Source organism: Conger conger, chromosome 9 (assembly GCF_963514075.1).
Source record: "Conger conger chromosome 9, fConCon1.1, whole genome shotgun sequence".
In the NCBI taxonomy this organism is placed as follows: Eukaryota; Metazoa; Chordata; class Actinopteri; order Anguilliformes; family Congridae; genus Conger; species Conger conger.
Window position 1 is genome coordinate 40,032,604 of NC_083768.1, and position 22,858 is coordinate 40,055,461.

General features: G+C 41.1%; 1 protein-coding gene across 1 annotated transcript in view; it reads right to left on the reverse strand.

The window, feature by feature from the left end:
* Positions 1-1,086: 1,086 nt before the first annotated feature.
* LOC133137652 (keratin-associated protein 4-2-like) overlaps positions 1,087-22,858 on the reverse strand; it is a 22,369-nt gene continuing 597 nt past the window's right edge. The window contains exon 2 of the mRNA XM_061255992.1: positions 1,087-1,118. Within this exon, the coding sequence (XP_061111976.1) occupies positions 1,087-1,118 (32 nt within the window). The remainder of the gene's footprint in view (positions 1,119-22,858) is intronic.

Consider the following 22,858-nt stretch of genomic DNA (forward strand, 5'->3'; position numbering starts at 1 on the left):
GCTCTTAGCTGATCAGTAAAGGAGACCTGTCAGATAAAATAACTGTTTATACCCATCACACAGCAATCTTAATGTCCTTACCTTATGCATATCGGTAGAGAGATAAAGATATATAGACATATATTGATGTTCAGGTAAAATGATGGTGGCTTACAAAATTCCTCAAAATGTTAGAAATTATTTTGCAAGTCCACATCAATAATATGTAGACCTAGAATCGATTAAGTCAATTGGGAGCAAAAACCATGAGACATGGGGTTTTTACAAATTACAAAGCCGACATTGCATGAAAATAGATTGGATTTGCTCTAGCTAATTTTCAGACCTCTGGGGAAATCAAGGAATTTGGACTAAACCAAAGGGCAGCATCATTCCTGGCTCATATGCAGTTAAATGCAAAAATATTGGGACAGTGACACAATTTAGGTTGTTTTGACCCTGGCCAATAAGCAACTGAGTCAATAAATAGCTAATTGTCCAATTACTTTTGTCCCCCTAAAATGGGAGGCTATATATCCAAAGGGCTGTAATTCCTACAAGGATCATCCTACAATATGGATGTAAATTAAAATAGAAATATAAAAGTAAAATTAAAGCTGAGATTATGCACTTCATATGAATTTTTTTATTTATATCCAATGCCCTCCTAACACTCCTTCTGACCTCTGTAGCAGACATGAATCTGCCATATTCAGCTCAATTATATACCTGCACTGCAAGGGCCACTCAATAAAAATAAAACATTTTGACAATATTTTCACTATAACATGTTCTTGTCATAGTGAAGACACATGTTTTCATAAAAAGCAAATACTAAAACGTTTCTTCTACCAGTTCACAGAAGGATGTAGAGTACAGAGCCAAAATCTCAGAAATTGTGTCACTGTCTTAATACTTTTGCATTTAACTGTGAAATGGGCAGGGAGAAGCAGAGGAAACACACGGTGCCTGTTAGTCTGGCTGTACAGCTTCTTTCATGATTGGTGCAGGTTTCCATGGCAGCCCAGGCATTCTGCCACCCACTGTGGCCAATCCCAAGGTGCCCTGGGAGACCAGAGTCCATGGCAGTGGGCTCAATACAACCAATCAGTTTATGAGGTAGAAAGTGGGGTACAAGTCTGTGGGGGCACAAATGAGACAACAAGGGGAAAAAGAGGAATTTAGGTTTACATGATTAGCCAGATGCTCTTATCAGTTTGACAAAATAACTTTGCATTGGCATATTAGCAAGTCAAAAACTCTCAAGACAAATAACTACTGTCCACACAATTAGTGCTAAGGATGTTTTTTAAAGGCAAGTGCAACCAGGATAAAGAGATTTAAAACAAAGCAAATAAAACTGTCTCATTTGAATTGTTACTGTCAAGTCTAAAGTAAGAGACTGAAGTATCCTTCTACTACCCCCCCTTTTTATTTACATTATATACAATAGGTACAGTACTGTGCAAAAGTTTTAGGCAGGTGTGAAAAACTAAGAATGCTTTAAAAAATAGAAATGTTAATAGTTTATTTTTTATCAATTAACAAAATGCATGAACAGAAGAAGTGAATGAACAGAAGAAAAAAAAAAAGAATGTTTTTGGTGTGACCACCCTTTGCCTTCAAAACAGCATCACTTATTTTAGGTATACTTGCACACAGTTTTTGAAGGAACTCGAATGTGATGTGATGCCCATTTCTTTGTGCTTCTTCAACAGAGCTTGGACAGCACATCTGGAAACCCCTGTCTGCCTTGAAATTTCTGCCTGAGTGAGACCTTGCTGATGCAGTATAACTACTTAACATCGCGCAGTATAACTACCTACATATTATTTGCTGTGCTCAGTTTTGCCATGGTGTATGACTTCTGATATGAAACTGTCTTCAGAAACCTCACCTTGGAGGCAGAGTTTGGCTGTTCCTCATCCAGTATTAACCCTCCTACACAGCTGTTTCTGTTTCAGTTCAAGGTTATGTCTCAACCTACATATTAAATAGATGATCATTAGCTCCTGTTTGGTATAATTGGTTAATCACTCACCTGACTTCATGCCCACAAAATCCCTGACTTTGTGCAAGTGTACCTATAAGAATTGATGCTGGTTCGAAGGAAAATGGTGGTCACACCAAATATTGATTTGATTTAGATTTTTCTTCTGTTCACTCCCTTTGCATTTTGTTAACTGATAAAAATAAATTATTAACATTTCTAATTCTAACTTTACAGCATTTTTTCACACCTGCCTAAAACCTTTGCACAGTACTGTATTTTCTTAAAGGATTTACTTATTTATTTTATTTTTAGATTGTTGTTGTTATTGGGGATCTAATCCCCTAGGTTTTATTGTTAGGGTTCATATCCCCAAGGTTTTCTTTGGTACACTGCCAAGTGATTTTTATTGCTTTTAATCTGATCTTTTTATTTCCTTTATTATTTTGCTGTCATTTCTTTAATTTTCTCTCATTTTATGTAAAGAACAATGAGCTGCAATTGTTGTATGAAATGTGCTACACAAATAAAATGCAATTGATTGATTGATTGATTGAGAACAAGGGTTAGGGAGGTTTTTACTTGACTGAAGGAAAGTACAGGGTAGGTGACTGGTAAAGTCTTCCATAGGCATGAAAAAGCTGGTGCTATTACTGCAAGTATACAGCCTTTAGTGGTGCATATCTACCCCTTGTCTGGAGCAGAGCACTGTAGTTCATAGAAACCTCAGGCATGGCCTTCTGTCTGTACCCAGAATAATTAATTATCTTCCCTTCACCTCTTATCTATGGCTGAATTCTCACTTTGAGAGAAGTGGTGTTTGACTGTGCTTCCTGCAGGGGGTGCAAGAGGAACAGCCTGGCCTTGGCAGTGTTACATTCCACCCAAGTGTGTAAGCCAGCTGTCCTCCACTTGTCCAACACCTTGTTTGGATGCCCAGTTGGCTGTGGCATTTACTAGGTTATGTACTAGCGCCTCCACTAACAGCAGCAGCCAGCCAGTCAGATACACATTGTTTCATTTCAGTGATGTCATGTTATAATACTCATCCTCATCCTCATAAGCTGTTGCTGGCTTGTACTGCAACACAATGATGGACAATACCCCCACCTCACCATTGTGTCATAAGCAAGTATATATATATATATATATATATATATATATATATATAAATGAATCAATATATATATATATCAGTATTTTACTTAGTATAAGAAGCAAAAATAAGAAATCACAAACTTTTTATAGGAAGTAAAATACTGATATATATTTATTAATTTATATATATATATATATTATAAATGAATCAATATATATCAGTATTTTACTTTATATAAGAAACAAAAATAAGAAATCACAAACTTTTCCCTCTTACATAACAGCGCTAATGGACTGTGCAGAAGATACATAAAATATAAGTTTAGAAATCTTGCTGCTTATTGAAATGAGAGGCTTTGAAAGTACCAGCGGACAGACTTGCTGGGAGCAGCAGCAGGGATTGGTGGGATGATTTAGGCCAGCGACGGCGTGTGGTCGACAGACATCCGTCCTCGCCACAGTGTGATGTTTCTTTCCGCTCCTTCCTTAACTGTCGCTCTGCCTCCCTGCAGATCAGACTAACATGCTGTGAACCCGTGGGGTTCCTCTGGGCAATGGAGAGAACCAGAGAAAGAGAGAGAGGGGAACAGAAAGATAAAAAAACATGTAAAATGACAGAAGTTCCTGATAAATAAAACATTTTTGAAAGGTTGGTCATAAAAATAATATCCTGTTAAAAAACGCTCATTTTACTTGCACACAACTGTTTGAAACATATTCATACAATTAAAAAAAAATGTTATGCAATATAGCATTAATGTCTTAAAAATGTGGTTATTACACAAACAATGCAAATAAATAAACTATATTATTTTGAGTGACGTGCATGCCACATTTGTGAAAAACAGGAATTGGCCAGAACGCAGAATTGCAGAATTGTTCTGAGTAGTTCATAGTGCAGTGTGGTTTGTCATCCTGTTGGGTTGTGTAGTTTTTCATTCATCAATCATGTCTGTCGTGCAGATAAATTAAACAACAAATAATCAACAGGGAATGGGAGGAGCTCTGCAGAACGCAGTGCTCAAATGGATCAAAGCGGGAACACCACGTTTTTCCCAAACACAAAATAAGCGCCATTACAACCGCCAGCCCCTCCCTCCAGGGCCCCGCTCTCATCTCTCAGATGAGATTTGTCTTTTGTTATTCTTTTTGTTCCTTCTCATTCTTTCCCAGCGCAAGGTTTTGTTATTAAAATGTGCGGTACATCTCCCCCCCCCAGAAGAATCTCCTGGGTCCCCTGGCTCGGAGGTGAAAATGAAGGTGTATTTCTACCAGATTTGCAGCTGTCATTTATTCCAGTAACCACCCCCACCCCGGACCCCCACCATTTCTAATTAATGCGGTGCGGGGCGGTGGGGGGACCTGGGGGACGTCCCGGATCTGATAATGAAAATGAGGCCGCGTGCACATGAGACCGAATCGCAGAGTCCGTTATTAGAGAACGCCGCGGTGGCGCTCAGGAGAGACAGACGGACACGGGCCCCTAGCGGACGCGTTAGCGGGATCTGCTGTGCCGCTCGGCCTACGCGCTTTTAACACAGTCGCAGCGCGGCCTCCTCCACCTGTACCATCGCACATTTTAATTATGTTTACCTCTTAGAACTAACCTTTCAAGGGAGGCCTTTTATCGTTAATGACAGAAGACATCTTGTTCGTCAAGTTTTTTTACATTTTTTTTTGTTTTTTTTGCTCCTGGGTGGGGAATGAGCTGTAATAAGATTTTCTGTTGTCTTGGCTGAAAATCAGACGGGTCTGAGGAACACAGCAATTGCCTGCAGTCTTCAGACAGAGGCGAGGGTATATGATGTGCTCAAGTGTTCGGGAATGATTCCATGGTGACCATTTTGCTCCACCGTTCTGTCTTCCCAGAAACAAGCTTTTTCGGCCAATACCAAATTTCTATGCTTTTTTACACCAATTTTATGCCGTTTGGCACTGACAATAATAGTCCCCTCAACACACCATGAATATGCTTTTGCTATAGTTTGTCAAAAAGGCAAAACATTTCCTCCATTCTGGTGGACCATCTCATCTGAGCACAGTCAACTGTGCATTGAGACATAACTGAATCTCTGCAGAATGATTCATTTTTTAAAAAGTTGCCACAGTTGTTTATAAAAATAAAAGTGATACAAGTGCTTTGGGGGGAAATGGAAACCGTGTGCAGCTTGGTGTTTTTCTTCTGATAAGACTCACTATCAGAAACCTTTCACTAAGATTACACTGACACAATCTCTACACACAGCTCACCTCATAGAACATTCAACTAAACTGAAAAAGAAAACTTTTGATTCACTATTAGAACTATTACTGGATATATTGGTGAATGTATCATCTATGCTGGTAACCTTTTGACTCCTCTGTGACTTTCATACAATGTAAGGAAAAGCACAGATAAATAATACACAATAAGCTCATGAAAATAGTCTATTACAGAAATAAAAATGTAGTGGAGCAGAAGATATATGCTAAGATATTGAGAGTAGACTTTTTTTAACCAGGTAGTTCAACTGAAACATCGATTCTCATTTTAGAGATGACCCAAATAAGTAAAAACCTGCAAGGGATTGTGTAGTGAATCAGAAGCAGGAGACATTATTAAGTGCACAGAATTCATTTTTGGGCGGGAATTTGACCAGGATACTCCCAATAATGCAACTTAGCTTTCAAAAAGTGCCATTGGGTCTCTCAAGACTACAGTGAGTCTCAATTTAACACCATCTCTGCCCAAACACAGCACCTCCAACAAGGTAATACCAACAACTCAAGTACCCTGCTCTGATGCACTCAAGTATAGCCTTTAAAACCTACTGTGTACTCTCCAGACAGTGTGATCCCAGGTGTCCAGTGCTCCAACACTGATCGTGATCATCATCAACACCATCATCATCTCTATCTCCTATTTCATGTTAGCTGACAGGCTATACAGGCCAAAGTTGTTTGCATCCTCTGGGCTAATGTCGCATTTCACTAAAAGCCTTGCTTCATTTTTCAAACTCTTCTTGAAAAATTAGCCGTCGTGTTGTTAAATCAAGTCCAAGGCACAAAGCGGTCATTTACATGAACTAGGCAGCTATAAATAAAGCAAAGCTTATCAACAAAGTTTGAGGACGTGTCATTCGGACTGAAGGATTGGCTCGTGTGTATAGGTGTACATTTAGCATGTAGCTATTTTTAATCCAGACCAGACCGAAGGGGGGAAGTGACTTTCATCTTCCTAAAATGGCAGCTGGTGACTTTGACGGTTCTTTATGCAAAGTTAAAAAGCCGAGGGAAGGGGGGAGTATTACTGCTGGGGTTGTCACACGTTCTGGTTTTCTCGGGATAGCTCTCTTTTTTGAGCGACTGCCCCGGAAAATTATTATTCTTTCCTGGGACAATTTGAATGAATTGAGTTTTTGTACTTCTAAATGAGTTCCATATAAAATCGATTCTTCGACTGCATTTCTGTTTTTTCCTCTTTACTTTTAGACATCCAATCCTGTGTCTGTAAACAGGTAAAAATGAGAAAAACACAGCGACAATTGGCCATATGCCTGTACCTCTTTTTAATTGGTATCAGAAATACGAAAGTCACCTAGCAACTGCTGCACAGGCTACTACCCTAGAGGTAATCGCTTAATACTTCTGATGTATTTATTTTTTATTTTGTTGGTTTCATAAAATGGGACGACGAGGAGGAGAGACCAAAATCAGACTAGCAACCAGCAGCAAAAAAAAAAAAAACGATATACAATGCTAAATGACTAAAATGTGAATGTAATAAAAGGTGGGAGAGTTACGATTGATGCGCATTTCTGTTCACCTCAAACTAATTTGTTTCAAACTAAATATGATTTTTCATATATTTACCTTATATATCGCAAATATATTTTCAAGACTTTCGCACAGTTTCAATTTAAATCATGTTAGTCTAGTACCCATAGCATGCTGTGCGATTGTGTTGTAAAGTTTGAGGGCAATAGCATAAGCGGTCAGTGTAAGAATGAGTAAGAAGTGACCAGTATTATCAGGCTCCTGGTCTCACTGCACGTCTGAGCCGGACCAGGTGGACTCTGACCTGGGATATGTCCACCCAGCTGGGAATGTGGCTTCAATAGGCCGACAGTCAGGCCAATACGTCAGTGGCTTCTATTGATGAGTCATGATGGTGGGGCGGCAGTTGGAGGCGATAATTTAAGCCTTTTCATGACACATCCTGTTCTCAGAGATGACCACGTGACCCTCCCACCGCTATAGGACACACAAGGGTTTTTCGGGTAGAAAATATGACCGGGAATGAAATCAATCAATTTTACTCCAACAGAGTGCATTTCTATCCCTAACAGAAAACCTTGTTAGAGTTGAATTGACACTGAGCATTTTAGCATTCTCAGAGTTAAGATAGGGAAGGATCATAGTTTAAACTGATGCCTTCTCAATCTATGGTGGAAGATGGACAGTGACTGGAGTTGCCATGGCTCTTGGTACAGATTGAAAATTGTACAAGTTTCTGTGGGAGTGTGTTTTTTTAATGTATTCCTGGAGTATGTGAGTATATATTGGCGAGGGTGGGGTTGGGGGGATTAGTTAACAGAGTCAACAAATTGAATGGTTTAATGAAAGGACCCCAAATGTTTGCAAAGTGTGAGCTTTAATGCTGGTGTGAGATTATTTCCATGGATATGTGTTGTTTGAGAAGATTTAACCATTGTGTTAAGTTTATTTTGTGTCTTGTTTTCCAGTTTAAGAGGATGGTTTTCTTGGCGATAGCTAGGGCACTGAGTCTAGGTTTGGTATTTTAATTTGGTGGGTTGACTGTTGAGAGGTCTCCTAGTAGACAGAGGGATGGACAGAGTGGAATGCGACAGCTCATAATGAGAGACATTTGGTCTGTGACTTGTTTCCAGAAATGGTGAGTTGGCGGGCCGAGCCAGGTGTTCAAAGAGCAGTGAGTGCAAGAGTCCACAAATCTCATTTTATACATTTTTTGGTGGGTGATATGAGTTCTGTGAATTACCTTATATTGTATTAGTTGTAGGTTAGTATTGGTGGTCATCGTGAAGGTGTTCCTACAGATTTGAGTCCAGAAGTCTGAATCGAAGCAGAGTGATAAGTCTTCTTTGTGTGAGTGTGTTTTAAAGATGGCTCTGACTCAGCAGACCTAATCAAACATAATTGCTGGCCATCAACAGCTTCACACTCCGAGCATTCGGATATAGATTTTGTGATTAAGAGCCGGTGAGAAACATCAGTTCCTGTTTCTGCTGCTTAATCATGTAATGATTCTGTAATCTATGCCCTAGAACAAAATACTGTTCCACCAGAAATAACCTGAAGTGTAATAGTTTCAACATATGATGGCAGAAACACTCAGACTCTGCTTGGCTTGAAGGCAGGGCATAAAATGTTTATTCATGGATGACAGCTATTTGAACATCATGCCTGACTCATGTTGGATGACCATACAGATAGCATACCAAAACTGACTCCATATATTACTGAAATCCCTCACAGTATGCCCTCCATCTCTCTCTTTCATTGCTATCAGCTTGTGAAATAGAAATATTCTTTTGACTTCTTACTGATTCTCCATCCATCCATCCATTATCTTAACCCACTTATCCAGAACAGGGTCGCAGGGGGGCTGGAGCCTATCCCAGCATACATTGGGCGAAAGACAGGAGTACACCCTGGACAGGTTGCCAATCCATTGCAGGGCACACACACCAACACTCCCACTCACACCCACAGTGAGACTCTCCAATCAGCCTAACCTGCATGTCTTTGGACTGTGGGAGGAAACCAGAGTACCTGGAGGAAACCCATGCAAACACAGGGAGAACATGGAAACTCCACACAGAGAGGCCCCGGCCAACCGGGATTCGAAACCCAGAACCTCCTTGCTGTGAGGTGGCAGTGCTACCCACTGCACCATCCATGCCACCCTTCTTACTGATTCTCTTAAAAGTTGAAACAGTGCTTGTAAATAATGAAACAGTGCTAGTAAATAATATTTTTTTTATGATCTATGAATCTGAAATTGAGCTAGGTTTTGATTTCAGTGTCAGAATGAAGAAACGCAATTCAGACATGATGGTCACACAATACTGTGTCTGGTTGGAGGAATAAATACACCAGATGACATATATTTAGATTAATCAAGTACATTGGAGCATTCATAACAAATATGAAGATTTTTTTTTTTCTCATTTAAACATATTAGAGCAAATATTACATTGTGTATTCCTTCAAAGCTTAGATTGAATGTCTCAGTCAAAATAAGGAAAAATAGCATTTTTCTGTTAAAAACAGAGATACTTAGCTCAAACAGATTCAGTATCACTCATGCTACATTATTGCCTTAGGTTTAAGAGACTGCTGTAAGCGTACCACACCATTTTACCTTCACAAGAGGCCCTACTAAAATGAAGGACCTGTCTCATGGAAGATGATGAGGATGGCGAGGAAGGGCCAGTAGGAATGAAACATGGCTGACTACTCCTTGGTGCAGAATGAAGAATTTCGATTTAATTTTAACTGAACTATTCACCATCTTGTGATGTGTTTCCTGTTTCCTAAATATAAGCCAGCATGTTACATTTACATTAAAAAATCCTCTTAAAAGGATGACCTCAATCAAATGAAAGCATAGCAGCTATGAACATAAGTTGAATGACTGAAATGACTGAAAACAGAAGGCACCCAAATACAGTCCCATCACTGGCGGCTCACTTGTGGCCGAAGGCAAATTATTCTGTAAACGGAGATTTGCTGCTGCTGAGACAAAGTCCATTCAGAAAAGACAGATCTGCTTTCATTGGCCATTTGCAGGCATTCACCGCACACAAAAGCGCCAATTTATCACGCGACGATTAGTCACGCTCGTGACTGGACACAGGCTGACAAAGGTACGCCCGGCTCTGAGCACATCACAAAAGGTGAAACAGACAGCCTTGCAGTAGCCAGGCTCCCACATTAACCCGCTGCACTTGCAATCCCTTCCAAATATACCGAAATGGGAAAGGGTTGCCAGTCTGTGGGGGGACATTTGAGTGTATGGGAGTCAAAGGGGGAAGAGGGAGTTCTAACTGAAATGAGGTATAGCTAAAATAGTTGTAAAAACTGAAAAAACTCCAAGGAATTATGAGGGGATTATGAGGAATGTTTTGAGGATTATAATGACAGGTATTTGGCAAAGCCTGAATAGGCCCTAGCTTTGATGGAACCTTCCAGAGCATTTTCTCCAGTGCAGACCGGAGGACTGTACACATGGGGGGGTGGTTCGGTGGTTCGGAGGCCCCCCTGCGCTGTACGTGTGGCTGTGAGCTCGCTGACGACCCTCTCGACAGTGATCCTCCTATGGGAGTATTCTGCTTGTATGGCCATTTGTCATGGACACAGACTGCAGACCATCCCCTACCCCCAATCCCCAAGGGCCGCCTGACAGAAAACCAATTTCAGTAACAGCGAGAACTTATATGATGTTATGTCCCAGCGATGTATGAACCTGGTATGCCCCGAAATCAGTATAACAATCTAATTTCATTTCCATATGAAGATAATATCACACAAAATATATATATATATATTAAAAATCATTCAATCACATTTATCTTTAGAGATTACCTTGATTTTCTAAAGTCTGTTGAACGTCTTAACTATTCAGATATGGCTTGAGTAAGAGTTTTAATTTTCTTGTCCATAGTGATTATAACACATTCAAATTTTAAAAAATTAGGAGAACGGTCTGTTTGTGACAGAGTGATTCTTTTCATTACTGACACTGTCAGAGAAAGGTTTCTGCCTCCGTTCTGTTCATTAATTGTCAGAGGTTGATAATGCAGTGGGATAAAAAAAAACAAGACAAAGTGTTCACAGACAGAGGAACAACATCACAGTTTTCCATGTCTGGAAACAACTTTGCCATAATTTTTTGACGTCTTTATTTGTTATATTTTGCTTCTGCACCCGAATAGTGAAAATGATGTTGAGAGGAAGACATTGTTGTTGAGGCAACTATCAAGCTATATCGCTTCCCTTTCAATATGAGCAACTGAAAGAACACCTGCATGAAAAAATAATCATGTGAATGCAATATAGTAGATATCGAACCTTCATGATCTTTTAATATTACCTGAGAAATGTGAACCCTGGCTAACAGGGCATACTGTAAGGCCTTCATAAACCCCACATGGCTGTAACATTAGCCATGGCAAACATTGCCCTTTCTGACATTTTAACTTTTATTACGTTTACTTGCTTAACATGCTTTTCCACGGTACATGGCACATGTTTATCTGTCTAAACAACTTCATTAACACCTGTTTACTGAGTGTTTTAACAGCCAGAGTAAACAACTACTGTTATGACAGACAAGATTAGCTTCATGTATATTTTGATGTAATTAAGACAAAATGACTTTCACTTGTCACATCATATTCATTAACAGGTTTTAACTCATTTACAGTACTATACTAGATGTTGTTAAGAATAGCTTATATTGATATTGATATCGTCTTCAACCTTCCTAAGTTTTCACACATCACGCCTTTGCTAAAGTCACTCCACTGGCTACCAGTTGCTTCTAGGATCAGATTCAAAGTTCTGCCTCTGGCCCATGCTGCAAACAACAAGATGGCCCCTCCCTACCTACAGGACATAATTTCAGCCCCACACTCCAGCTCCACCACTCCGCTCTGCTGCCACAGGCAGACTTGCTCATCCTGCCAGCCGTGTGAACGGCTCTTGCTTGTTCCAACTGTGGAGCTTCTCCACCCTAGCTCCCCAGTGGTGGAACGACCTCCTCATCACCATAAGAACTGCTCACTCGCTGCCCAATTTCCACGACAGTCTGAAGAGCTCTTCACGCTGTACCTTAACTGCTTTGCGGGAGTCCCCTAATCTATTGTCTCTATCTTTAGCCCCTTGTATTTTATACCTTCATCTAGGACATTTGTATTCGTCTTGGAACTGTAGTTCCTCAAGTTGTTGTTTTCTTGGTATGGTAGATACAGACCTTATCTGGCATGTTTGGTTGTTTGTTGGTTTGTTGATATGCATTTGTATGTCGCTTTGGATAAAAGCATGTGCTAAATAAAATGTAGAGTAATGAATCAAACCTGTAACATTACCAGTGCTATTTAAATAGTCACACCAATATAGCCAGGGGACAAGCTGCTCACAGACCATTCATTAAGTCCACTTGCTTTGTTCTCCTAGAGCATGCATCAGCTTTTTTGGAGAGGGTCACCATCGTCTTCCAAAGCCCTCTCTACTGGGGTTCCCCCAGGGATTGGTCCTGATCTAACTAATCTCACTCACTAATCTCTTGATCATCGCATCCCTGTTTCTCTTACCAGTGCTATGAGGATGACATCCAGTTATCTTTACCCCCCACGCACACAGGTTGTAGCATGCATCTCAACTTGCCTCCCGCCATCTCAATCTCAATGGAGACAAGACTGAGCTGCTCTTCCTTCCAGAAAGATCATGTCCATTACAACATTTGTGCAAATGGGTGACTCCTGCCAAGAGCACCAAGAACTTTGGTGTGATCCTTGACAACAAGCCAGGCCCACATTGTTACCATCACCCACTCATGCAGACCTGCACTGTACATTCGGAGGATCAGAAAATCAAATCAGAATGTTTCTGTGAGTATCTCTGACTTGATACAGTGGGCGATCTGCAGGCGGTCCTTTGCTGAGCTGGGGCACATGATTTTCTGCCCCACATTCAAAAACGATGACTCAACAACCAAATTCAGCCGGCGTCAAGCCCCATTAAGGCATCCTCTATGTTGGGCTCTGGGAATAACCGTTATTCACGCGACGCTGCACACGTCTGTTGTTTCAGCTAGGTAAATGTTTTCTTTGTTAGAGGAGAAAATAAAGGTTTGGTTCAGAGAGACGTCCATAATATATAATATTATGTGCTAAACAGATGCTTGCTTGAATTAGCATTTTTTGCTTATGTTATTGCCTTAATTGTATTACTAAGAACACATTAACACACAGAAGTCCCTCACCCTGGTCCTGCACAGCTGGAGGGTCTACTGGTTCTCATTGTTAACGAGTGCTTAATTGATCAATTAAAGCAGTTGTTTAACACGTCTTGGGTCTGTGGGTGAAAACAAAAGAACCAGCATACCCTGCAGTTCTCCAGAACCACTGTTCCTGACAACTGCTTTTGAAAATGCACAAGGCTTTTGGGGCTCAATACATTGAAATAAAATTCAGTTGGCTGGTTATTTTGTTTGTTTCCCCCAACACGGAAATAACAATAATTTCTGTTGTCACCACAGTGCCACCCACATGTGTGTGAGCAGCTCTACACTCAAATTGTGTGCAGTTATCTAATGTGCTTTCCTATAGGTCAGTTACTATGTTAGACCTCATTACTGCCCACACAACACCACAGGAACAGTGCAGAGAAGGTAAGCCTGTACTATTCTGCAGTCACTTACCAGCTGATTCTCATTTAAACGGCCTCTCCTCTCCTCTCCAGTCTGCTAGCAGGCCACTGTACTGCAGAATTGTGAAACTCTAGCACACAGACAGCTGTGCCAATTGAGCCGCTGGCATGGTTGCTAGACTGGCCCACGTGTGCCACAAACGTCTTCTTCACTTTTTCAAAATTGTCTGCCCTCCTCATCTGCCAACACAAGACTGTAGCTTTTAATGCCTCCCGTGGTGTCTGGGTCTAACAAGGAAGAACAGTATGTCGAAACTCTCTGCCTCCAAGCCATTGTTTTTAACTTGGAAAAACAGCTCAAGCAGTAGATGTGCATTCCTGGCTATGTCCCATCACCAGAGACATCTGTGCTTTTCTCTCAGAACTCTGACCTCAAACTTTTAGAAATTATTTGTAGCATACTTAATGATTTGTACTTTCATAAATGTCTGAATTAGAGAAATTATTTTCGGGGTTTTTTACTGGTTAAACACTTTCAAATTATTTTCTTGTGACATATCCCTTGTCCCTGTTTTGTGTTTGTTTATTTAGCTTTTCTGGTTTTTAATGCAATATGTAATGACTGATCAGAAAAGGTGAAAGTGAAAGAGGTTCAGTTGTTTTCGGCTGCATAAATTGGTTATGTCATGAAGATAAACTACGACAGAAATAAAGCAATGTCAGCAATGATTCTAACTGCCAAAAAAAAAAGACAGGCAGTGAAACCACAGAAACGATTTTTAAATGAATTTACATTGCCGTGACACCATTTTACTTTTTACCCGTCCGTTTGGATTTGTGATCTGACTTTTCTGAGAGACATTAAAGACATCTCAAATCTGTTTCCTAATTTATTTAGATCACCTTCTCATCTGTCTCCAGCTCTGGAACAGTCTGAATGATGGGGGGGGGTTATTGTCTTGGGGTGCAATGGTCTGCGTATTTGTTGTAAATATAATTGACCCGGGGCTGGGAATAAGTTTAAGTTTGTCCCAGGCCTGAATTTCACCCGATAGCCCTGACTGAGGGTCCACAGCATGAACAGCCTCCATGAATAAGCACAGCCCCATCTGAGTTTTGTATTTTCAGCTTTTTATCAAACAATTTCCTTTAATTGCTCCTTTATAGCCAAATATGGGTAGTTTTACAATGATAGTGATGGACAGAAAAAATAACGGTAAAACATTTAAGAACAGCGGGTACTGTAGGGATGATACTAATGCAAGGCTGAGACACAAACAAGCAACTGCGGCTGTTCTGTGAAAATATAGCTATTACCCATGTCTTTTAGGAAGCTTATGAAAGCCTTTGCCCCATTAATTTGTCCTTAAACTACAAAGAGTGCTCTAAGCAGCGAGGCAGGCAGCCATGCCACCCTGTAAAACAGATGTCAAACTGCTGAAGCAAAGCTCAACTGCAAGAGCTTAGCTGCTGCTGGTAGCCAGTAGGGGGCACTCTTCCCACTGGGCAAAATAAAAATTGACTCAGTGACAGGTAAAGTGATGGAGGCAATATGCTGGAGATGGTGCTAAAATGTTAAATTGAGGTCCTGACTTGCTGTGGCCGTTAAAGGTCTCATGGTACTGTTCAAAAGAGTAGCCCTGGTCAAATTCCTGAAATACTGGTGCTACATCTGACAGCGAAATAGTTATCCAACATTCCATTGGCCAAATAATCCCTTTCATTCTCAAAACATACTCTGATATTTCTGCAATTTTGTAAAACTTTATCTGCTAGGTTAAATAAAGGTGAAATAAAAATTGATTTGAATAAATTATTGCTTATCCAATATTTAAATACATAGCATCTCTCTACAGGCCAAGGGATATGAAAGAAACAGAGGTTCAGCACTGTCCAAAACACCCTTTGATACGACTTTAACCCTATGAGATTGCGGAGCCAATAGTCACCAACCTCATTTGAATTCAACATGTATAAAAATTCAAAGCCAAAGCCTTCAGAAAAAAATCCCAAAGGGCCCAATGACCTGTCAATGTTCACAGTGTAAATTGTAAATTGTATACAGAATATGCAATATAGAAACAAATGATATGCAGTAATGCATGCAATTCTCTGCAACTAAAGGCCTCAATTATATGTGTGAAGTGAAGGCTTTGAAATCTACTGGCCCAAAACTTCCCAAGCACAGTTCAGACATCGTGTCCTGTTTTTTTTTGCCTTTTAGCTGAAAGCACACACTATTCTGGTATATTGTGCATCAACATGTGCCATCTTCCATTTATTTTCTTTTTTCTTGTATTTCATTGAGACGGCTACTGATCTCATGTGGTATATTATTGTTTAAATCCCTAACTGTGCATGTCTGTATACATATAAAAGGTGATATTGAAATGCAGAGTAGAAGCATTTTGAATAATGTGGGTCAACAAAGGAATAATAGGAAGGACTATTTTTCAGTATGGGAGGAGAACATATCAGAGTGGGTAGACCTTACAGATTACTTTTTGTTTACCGAAGAAATGTTTTTTTGCTACCAGTGACTGCGATTCAGTTTAATGTCTTATGCTTTGCATACATGCATGCTTGCAATACAATACTATAGATGACAGAAATGAATGAATTCTTGATTCATTCTTCCTCCAAAGGGAAAAAGAACAAGACCATGAAGCAGTCTCTAAATAGAAAAGCAATGTGTTTAGGAATTCACAGATTAGGCATCTCCCTCTCAAACCAATTATCACTTTTATGTCGAAGCTTAATTAAAATGAGTAAAATGGCTTTGGCAAGGCAAAATGGAGGCCGGCCTGTCACAGTGACACACCTGTCTGCAATCTGCCTCTGACAGGTGGACAAAACACTCTGTGTCCTTGGGGAAGTGGAATGAGCTGAATGGTTTTCAGTTCTCAGCTCTGTATGCATGGATCTGTCGGTCCAGAAACAAGACTTGATGAAGCCAGTGCTGTGTTATCACCGTGTCAAAGTAATGAAAACACCCTGGGCTGCACTGTGGCATAGGCATCCATCTCCACATGACCAGGCAAGGTCAGCGTGGAAACCCCAGGCCAGTAACGGCCACCGCCATGCAGCTGTAGTGAATAAAATATTTGGAAGTGGAAGTGCTCAGGGCTTCTGTCAAAGACGCAAATAAAAAATAAAACCAGCTGTCCTTGTATAACTCTTCCCGAGACCTCCACAGCTAATCAGCCTGAAATTGAATAAAAAGGGCTTTTTAATCACCAGCATTAATAATAGCATTGATGTATTATTTGACACACTATGGGCTCTGCTTAATAAATGTCAATGGCCATCAGCACCACGCCGTGGCTGCTGGTAATTATTAATGAATGGGATGATTGCTAATGATTGCTCAACGGGTGGCTTCGCAAGGTGGCGGTGTTATGGATTATCAAGCCAAACATGCAGCATTGCCAGCGCTGGTGGTCTGTACACATGGAGGAAGCAGAGCTGGGAAAGAGAACGTCGGCCAGGCCTGTCAGCCTACAGTCCTGGAGCGCCTGCTGCCTTTCAGGATGTCTCACCACTCCAGTGATTATTTCATTCCCTGATTAATGAATCGCATGGCGAGAGTCCCCACCCTGTTTCCAATGCACATACAGCCGGTGGACCAAGAGGGGATGGATCAAAAATGTGCAAACACTCCCACCCTCCAGGTCCAGAGTTTGACACCTCTGATGAAGGTTGGCCTACAACACTTTAATGTCACAGCGTGCTTCATCCAGAGGTTGCCAATGTTCATGGAGGGCTGGGCTTCAGCTTGCACTAATTATCCTGGCTCGATTATTATTTATGTGTATACACCATTCTGTAGAGTTGGGGCCTGTTCCACAAAGAAAGAGTTAGCTGGATAACTGCACCTAGTAAAATTGACTAAAAAGACGCAATTCCTCCCTTAACCAATTGTACCTGTAATATTATTTAATAATAAACGTCTTATTTACAAAGGCTACAGCTCATTACGCAATCAGCGAATGGGATTCCCGCCGAAACACATTTTGTAAAAGGGACAGATTGTAAACAACGCAGTTAAAAGGTTGGTATTTATTTAGCACTGTACAATTGATGCTTCTCATTCACCCATTCACACACCAACAGCAATTGGCTGCCATGCAAGGCGCCAACCAGCCCGTCAGGAAATGCAAATGGGGGTTGGGTGTCTTGCTCAGGGACACTTCGACACAGCCGGGCGAGGGATCGAACCGGCAACCCTCCTACTGCCAGACACTGCTCTTACTGCCTGAGCCATGTCACCCCTATAGGCCCAGATCCTTATCTTTGCTGTGCAGCCTGGCAGCCAATTGCCATTGGTGTGTGAGTGTGTGTATGAATGGGTGAATGAGAAGCATCAATTGTACAGTGATTTGGATAAAGGCGCTATATAAATGCCAACCATTTACCATGCCTATTTGATTTAAAAAAAAATGTTTTATTGTAATACCGCAACACGCGAATGTATTAACAAACTGCTTACCTAGCCAAACTAAACATCCAAGTACATATCACAGAAGGAGAGGGAGAGGTGCAGCTTGAATAGGTGCGTCTTCAGTTTGTGCTTGAAGATAGGAAGAGATTCTACTCTTCTGACCTCAACGGGGAGTTCGTTCCACCACCGTGGAGCCAGAACAGACTGTAGTCATGAGCAGGAGGTGGAAGTTCGGACTGGCGGAGGCACCAAGCAGCCTGTGGAGGCCGAACGAAGAGGTCTGGCAGGGGTGATGGGTCTGATGATTTTTTGGAGGTAAGTTGGGGCAGACCCCTTGACTGCTTGGAAGGCTAGCACAATGTTTTGAATTTGATGCGAGCCATGACAGGCAGCCAGTGGAGGGAAGTAAGTAGGGGGGTGACGTGAGTGTTTGGGAAGGGCTGAAACCTGTGTACCAGATGGTGGGAATGAGATGAAGAGTTGGGTATCGTCCGCATTGCAGTGGTAGGACAGACCATGTGCAGTGATAACAGGGCCAAGGGAACGAGTGTAAAGAGAGAAAAGAAGAGGGCCTAGGACTGAGCCCTGGGGAACTCCTGTGGCAAGGGGCCGAGGTGTCGATACTGTACCAGCATAGGCAACCTGGAAGGAGCAACCAGAGAGGTAGGACTCAAACCAGTCCAGGGCGGTGCCACAGATCCCCATTGCTGACAGGGAGGACAGGGGGATGGAGTGATCCACAGTGTCGAAGGCAGCAGAGAGATCTAGAAGAATGAGGACAGAGGAGAGGGAGGCTGCTTGTGCAGCATGGAGTGATTTATGAGATCTTGATTTTGGTGTGCTACTCAACACTATATGTAGATTTCTATTATAGTTTTTTATAATTTTCACTTTAGCTAACCAACTATATTGTGAGCAGGCAAGTTATTTGGCTGCATAACTAGATGGCTATATAACTAAGATATGATAGTCTACCACAAACGATGCAACTGCAACTTACAGTTTGAAAGAAATAAAGGTTTACGGAGATTGAACACGTAAAGAGACAAAATTAACATGTAGCTGTCCAACCTGCACTCCAGACAAGCGATCAGTGAAACTGTATACTATGGCTTATCTAGTCAGAAAACAATACCAGTTCGCTATAACAAGCAAATTAGCAATTATTATTTAGCTTCCCAAATGTACAAATATCCACCGGAAGCACAACGCTTGTGCAATCGCTACTATGTTCGTATTGCCTATATTTTATCGTAAGTGGATATTTGTAAATACTTCAAGCTAACTATAGCTAATTTGCTTGTTGCTACCGATAACAAAGTGGTATTGTTTTTATAACTAGATATGTAGTCTTCGCTTGGATAATAAGAAATATTACACAGAGTTTCAGTGATTGCTCGTCTGGAGTGCAATTTGGGCAGCGACAAAGAAAAAACCTGAATAAGCCCCCGGAATGCCATTGGCTGTGGCAGTTGGAACCATTTTTCAACCAATGAGCTTTAATTGCTGTACAGTTGTACAATGTTTTGATACATTTAATGGCCGTACAAATGTACACTTTGAAACCCAAAACCCGACTATAAACACAGACAGAGGGTGAGTCAACATCATGAGTCAGTGAGCCTGTTTCAATGATAGGAAGGGATGATAAGTAACCAAAAACCAAAAATCTTACCTTTAAATATTTCAACTGTAATGTGGCACACCCGATTCTACTAATTAGCAGCTCAACAAGATCTTTAGCTGTGTCTTTAGAATGATGTGTGCATTGTTAGGGTTAGAGTGTAAACCTACATGATGGCAGATCTCCAGGAACAGAGTTCGGCAGCCCTACTCTAGGTGTTCTTCTTCCATTCATTTTGGCCTGGTATCCCTCCACTGTCCAATCTCCACCTATTCCCATCTGCCTTTCCCTTTCTCTTGTGCCCTTCTAATAGGAGAGAGTTAAAAACCTGGTCCCTAAGGCCAGCCAGAGATACCAGTCCACTCCAAGTCTAATTTCAGACAATTTCTTTTTTCTCAATAAAAGTAATTCAAATGAATTCTGGAATTAGCTTTGCTAAATGTTGTTATTTTAGCAGCCTGGATTCAATTTTGCATTCATTAACACAGTCAAAATGTAAAATAAGTGTTGGCTTTTACTCTTCTGACAGACATAGCAATTACCAAAATTAATGTGCCAAACTGTGAAAAAGAAATCTTCTTTTTAAATTCAAGTACAGGTTTTTACATTTATTTAATTCCAGCCTGAATGTGCACGGCACATTAAAATGTCACAGCAGTGGCAAATTTACCTGTGCTGTATCAGACTCTACCTGTGCTGTATCAGACTGTATCTGTGCTCTGTCAGACTGTTCATATGCTCTATCAGACTGTACCTGTGCTGTTTCAGACTGTACCTGTGCTCTATCAGACTGTACCTGTGCTGTATCAGACTCTACCTGTGCTCTATCAGACTGTACCTATGCTCTATCAGACTGTACCTGTGCTCTATCAGACTCTACCTGTGCTGTGTCAGACTGCACCTGTGCGTGCTCTATCAGACTGTACCTGTGCTGTATCAGACTGTACCTGTGTTCTATCAGACTGCACCTGTGCTCTGTCAGACTGTACCTGTGCTCTATCAGACTGTACCTGTGCTGTATCAGACTCTACCTGTGCTCTATCAGACTGTACCTGTGCTCTATCAGACTGTACCTATGCTCTATCAGACTGTACCTGTGCTCTATCAGACTGTACCTGTGCTCTATCAGAGTGTACCTGTGCTCTATCAGACTCTACCTGTGCTGTATCAGACTGTACATGTGCTGTGTCAGACTGTACCTGTGCTGTGTCAGACTGTACATGTGCTGTGTCAGACTGTACCTGCGCTGTATCAGACTATCTCTGCTCTATCAGACTGTACCTGTGCTGTATCAGACTGTATCTGTGCCGTGTCAGACTGTACTGTGCTGTAGCAGATCGTATCTCTGCTCTATCAGACTGTAAATGCATAGTCTCAGCATGCCTTGCTTGGCTCTGCTTATCTCTCTACTGCAGCAGCTGGCCATCACGTGATGGAAAAGAGTTCCCATCACTGCCAGAGCAATTATGAATGTCCTAATTAAGTCAAACGGCCAATCATCACTGCATTTAAATTACCATAATGTTTAATTGCTATTGCTTTTTTTGTTGTTTTTTATTAATTTTTTGGGACTCAGGCTCTTGAAATGTGTTTGCACATGAGCATTTGTCTGAGGCTATGTCTTTCTTGCGAGGGAACTCAAATCTATGTCATGTTCCCCATCAAAGGGGAAAATGGTGGAATGGTGGAATGGTGAGACGGGTGCATGGGGATTGGACCCAAAATGCACGACTCAGAAACAATGGGTAGATAAAGTCCCATCAGGGCTTTATTCGGGACAAATCCCAGGAGAGTGGTCAAAACAAGCAAAGTCCATACATGTAGATCCAGCCAAACAAACAGTAAACAAACAAAAAGCACGGTGCCGAGGGAAGAGACAAACTCGTAGTCGGTAGACGTGCAGGGAGGTCCGGTAGCAGGAGCTGTCAGCGAGGCAGAAGTACAGGCGGACGGCAGGCAGGGTCGTAGTCGAAGGCGAAGCAGAAGTTGAAACCATAAAACAAACAGCGAGGCAAAGGCGAAGACGTGGTCAAAAACAAACGATGGTCAACAAAACAGAAATCAATAATCAATGGTCAATGGTCTGTAAAACAGGCTTGGATCGTAACGTGTAATCAATAACAGTAAATGCTCAAGAGTTGCGTTGATAACAAGAGGCAGACAATTTCGCGAAGAACCGTAGTGCGACTGGGCTAGAAATGCAGGTGTAGACAGGTGTAGACAATTAGTTTAGAGCGCAGCAAGGAAATGAAAAACAGGTGCGATAGATGACAAGTTTAACAAGGTAATTAGTAATCGTTAGTAATAAACCTATCCTGCCCTAGCATTAGTAAATTAGTAAATGACATGCACGAGAAACGTAAGGTAACATGAACACATAATTAGTTTGTTAGTTCTACCCAATCCTGATCTAGCGTTAGTAGTTTTAGTAAATAGACAAATGGAAACAATTAGGGTGTGAATGACAGAAAGAGAGAGAGAGAGAGAAAAGGAGGAACGCAAGGTTTGCGGAAAGACATGTAAAAGTGTATGTTTAAACAGCAACCAGTCTACGTAACAATAAACATAAATCAAAACTTAACACAAAACGAAACTAAGACGATAACCACTCAACATAACAAGGTAATATAATCGTAACGAAACATAACTAGACATGACGAGAAAATAAATCGTAACAAGAAATAAACTAAACATAAACTAACATGATACATGATAAGACAATACGTGACTAAGACAAAATGAATAAACATAAAACATGGCAAGACAGACCTGAAACGTAACAAATGGTGCCCATTCACCCCTGTTATAACAGCAGCTCAGGATTTCCGAGGAAAGGTTATTATTTTTTTCTTTTTTGGGAGGGGGAGGGGACGGTATGGGGGTCAAAATCCATTTCCTCTCCCAGAATAGATTGAGTTATTCCCTCAGTTACAACAAATCATTCTGCTCGTGGGTCTCCAGAAGGTTCTGTCATGGCGGCTAACAGGGGACGGTCCAACTACGACAAGAGCAAGGCAGCCGGACCCGTGACCTAACCTCAGCACTCCCTGTGGGAAGCTTAACTTACCCACGGGACATATTTGGGCAAAATGGATGCAGGATGAAATCTGAGATAAAAAAAAAAATCTCTTATATTTTTCAAAATACTGCTACATTAATAGTAATGTTAAGTGCAGAAATGGGCATGTTGGCCTTTTAGAAGTCAGACAACTACAAATAAACGGACACCCACACTAAAAGTAAATTCTACGCGCAAATATATTGCCTTTCAGTTCTTAATTTCTTTCTTTTAAACCACCACCTTCCACTGCAAAGGCTGCTAATGCAGACT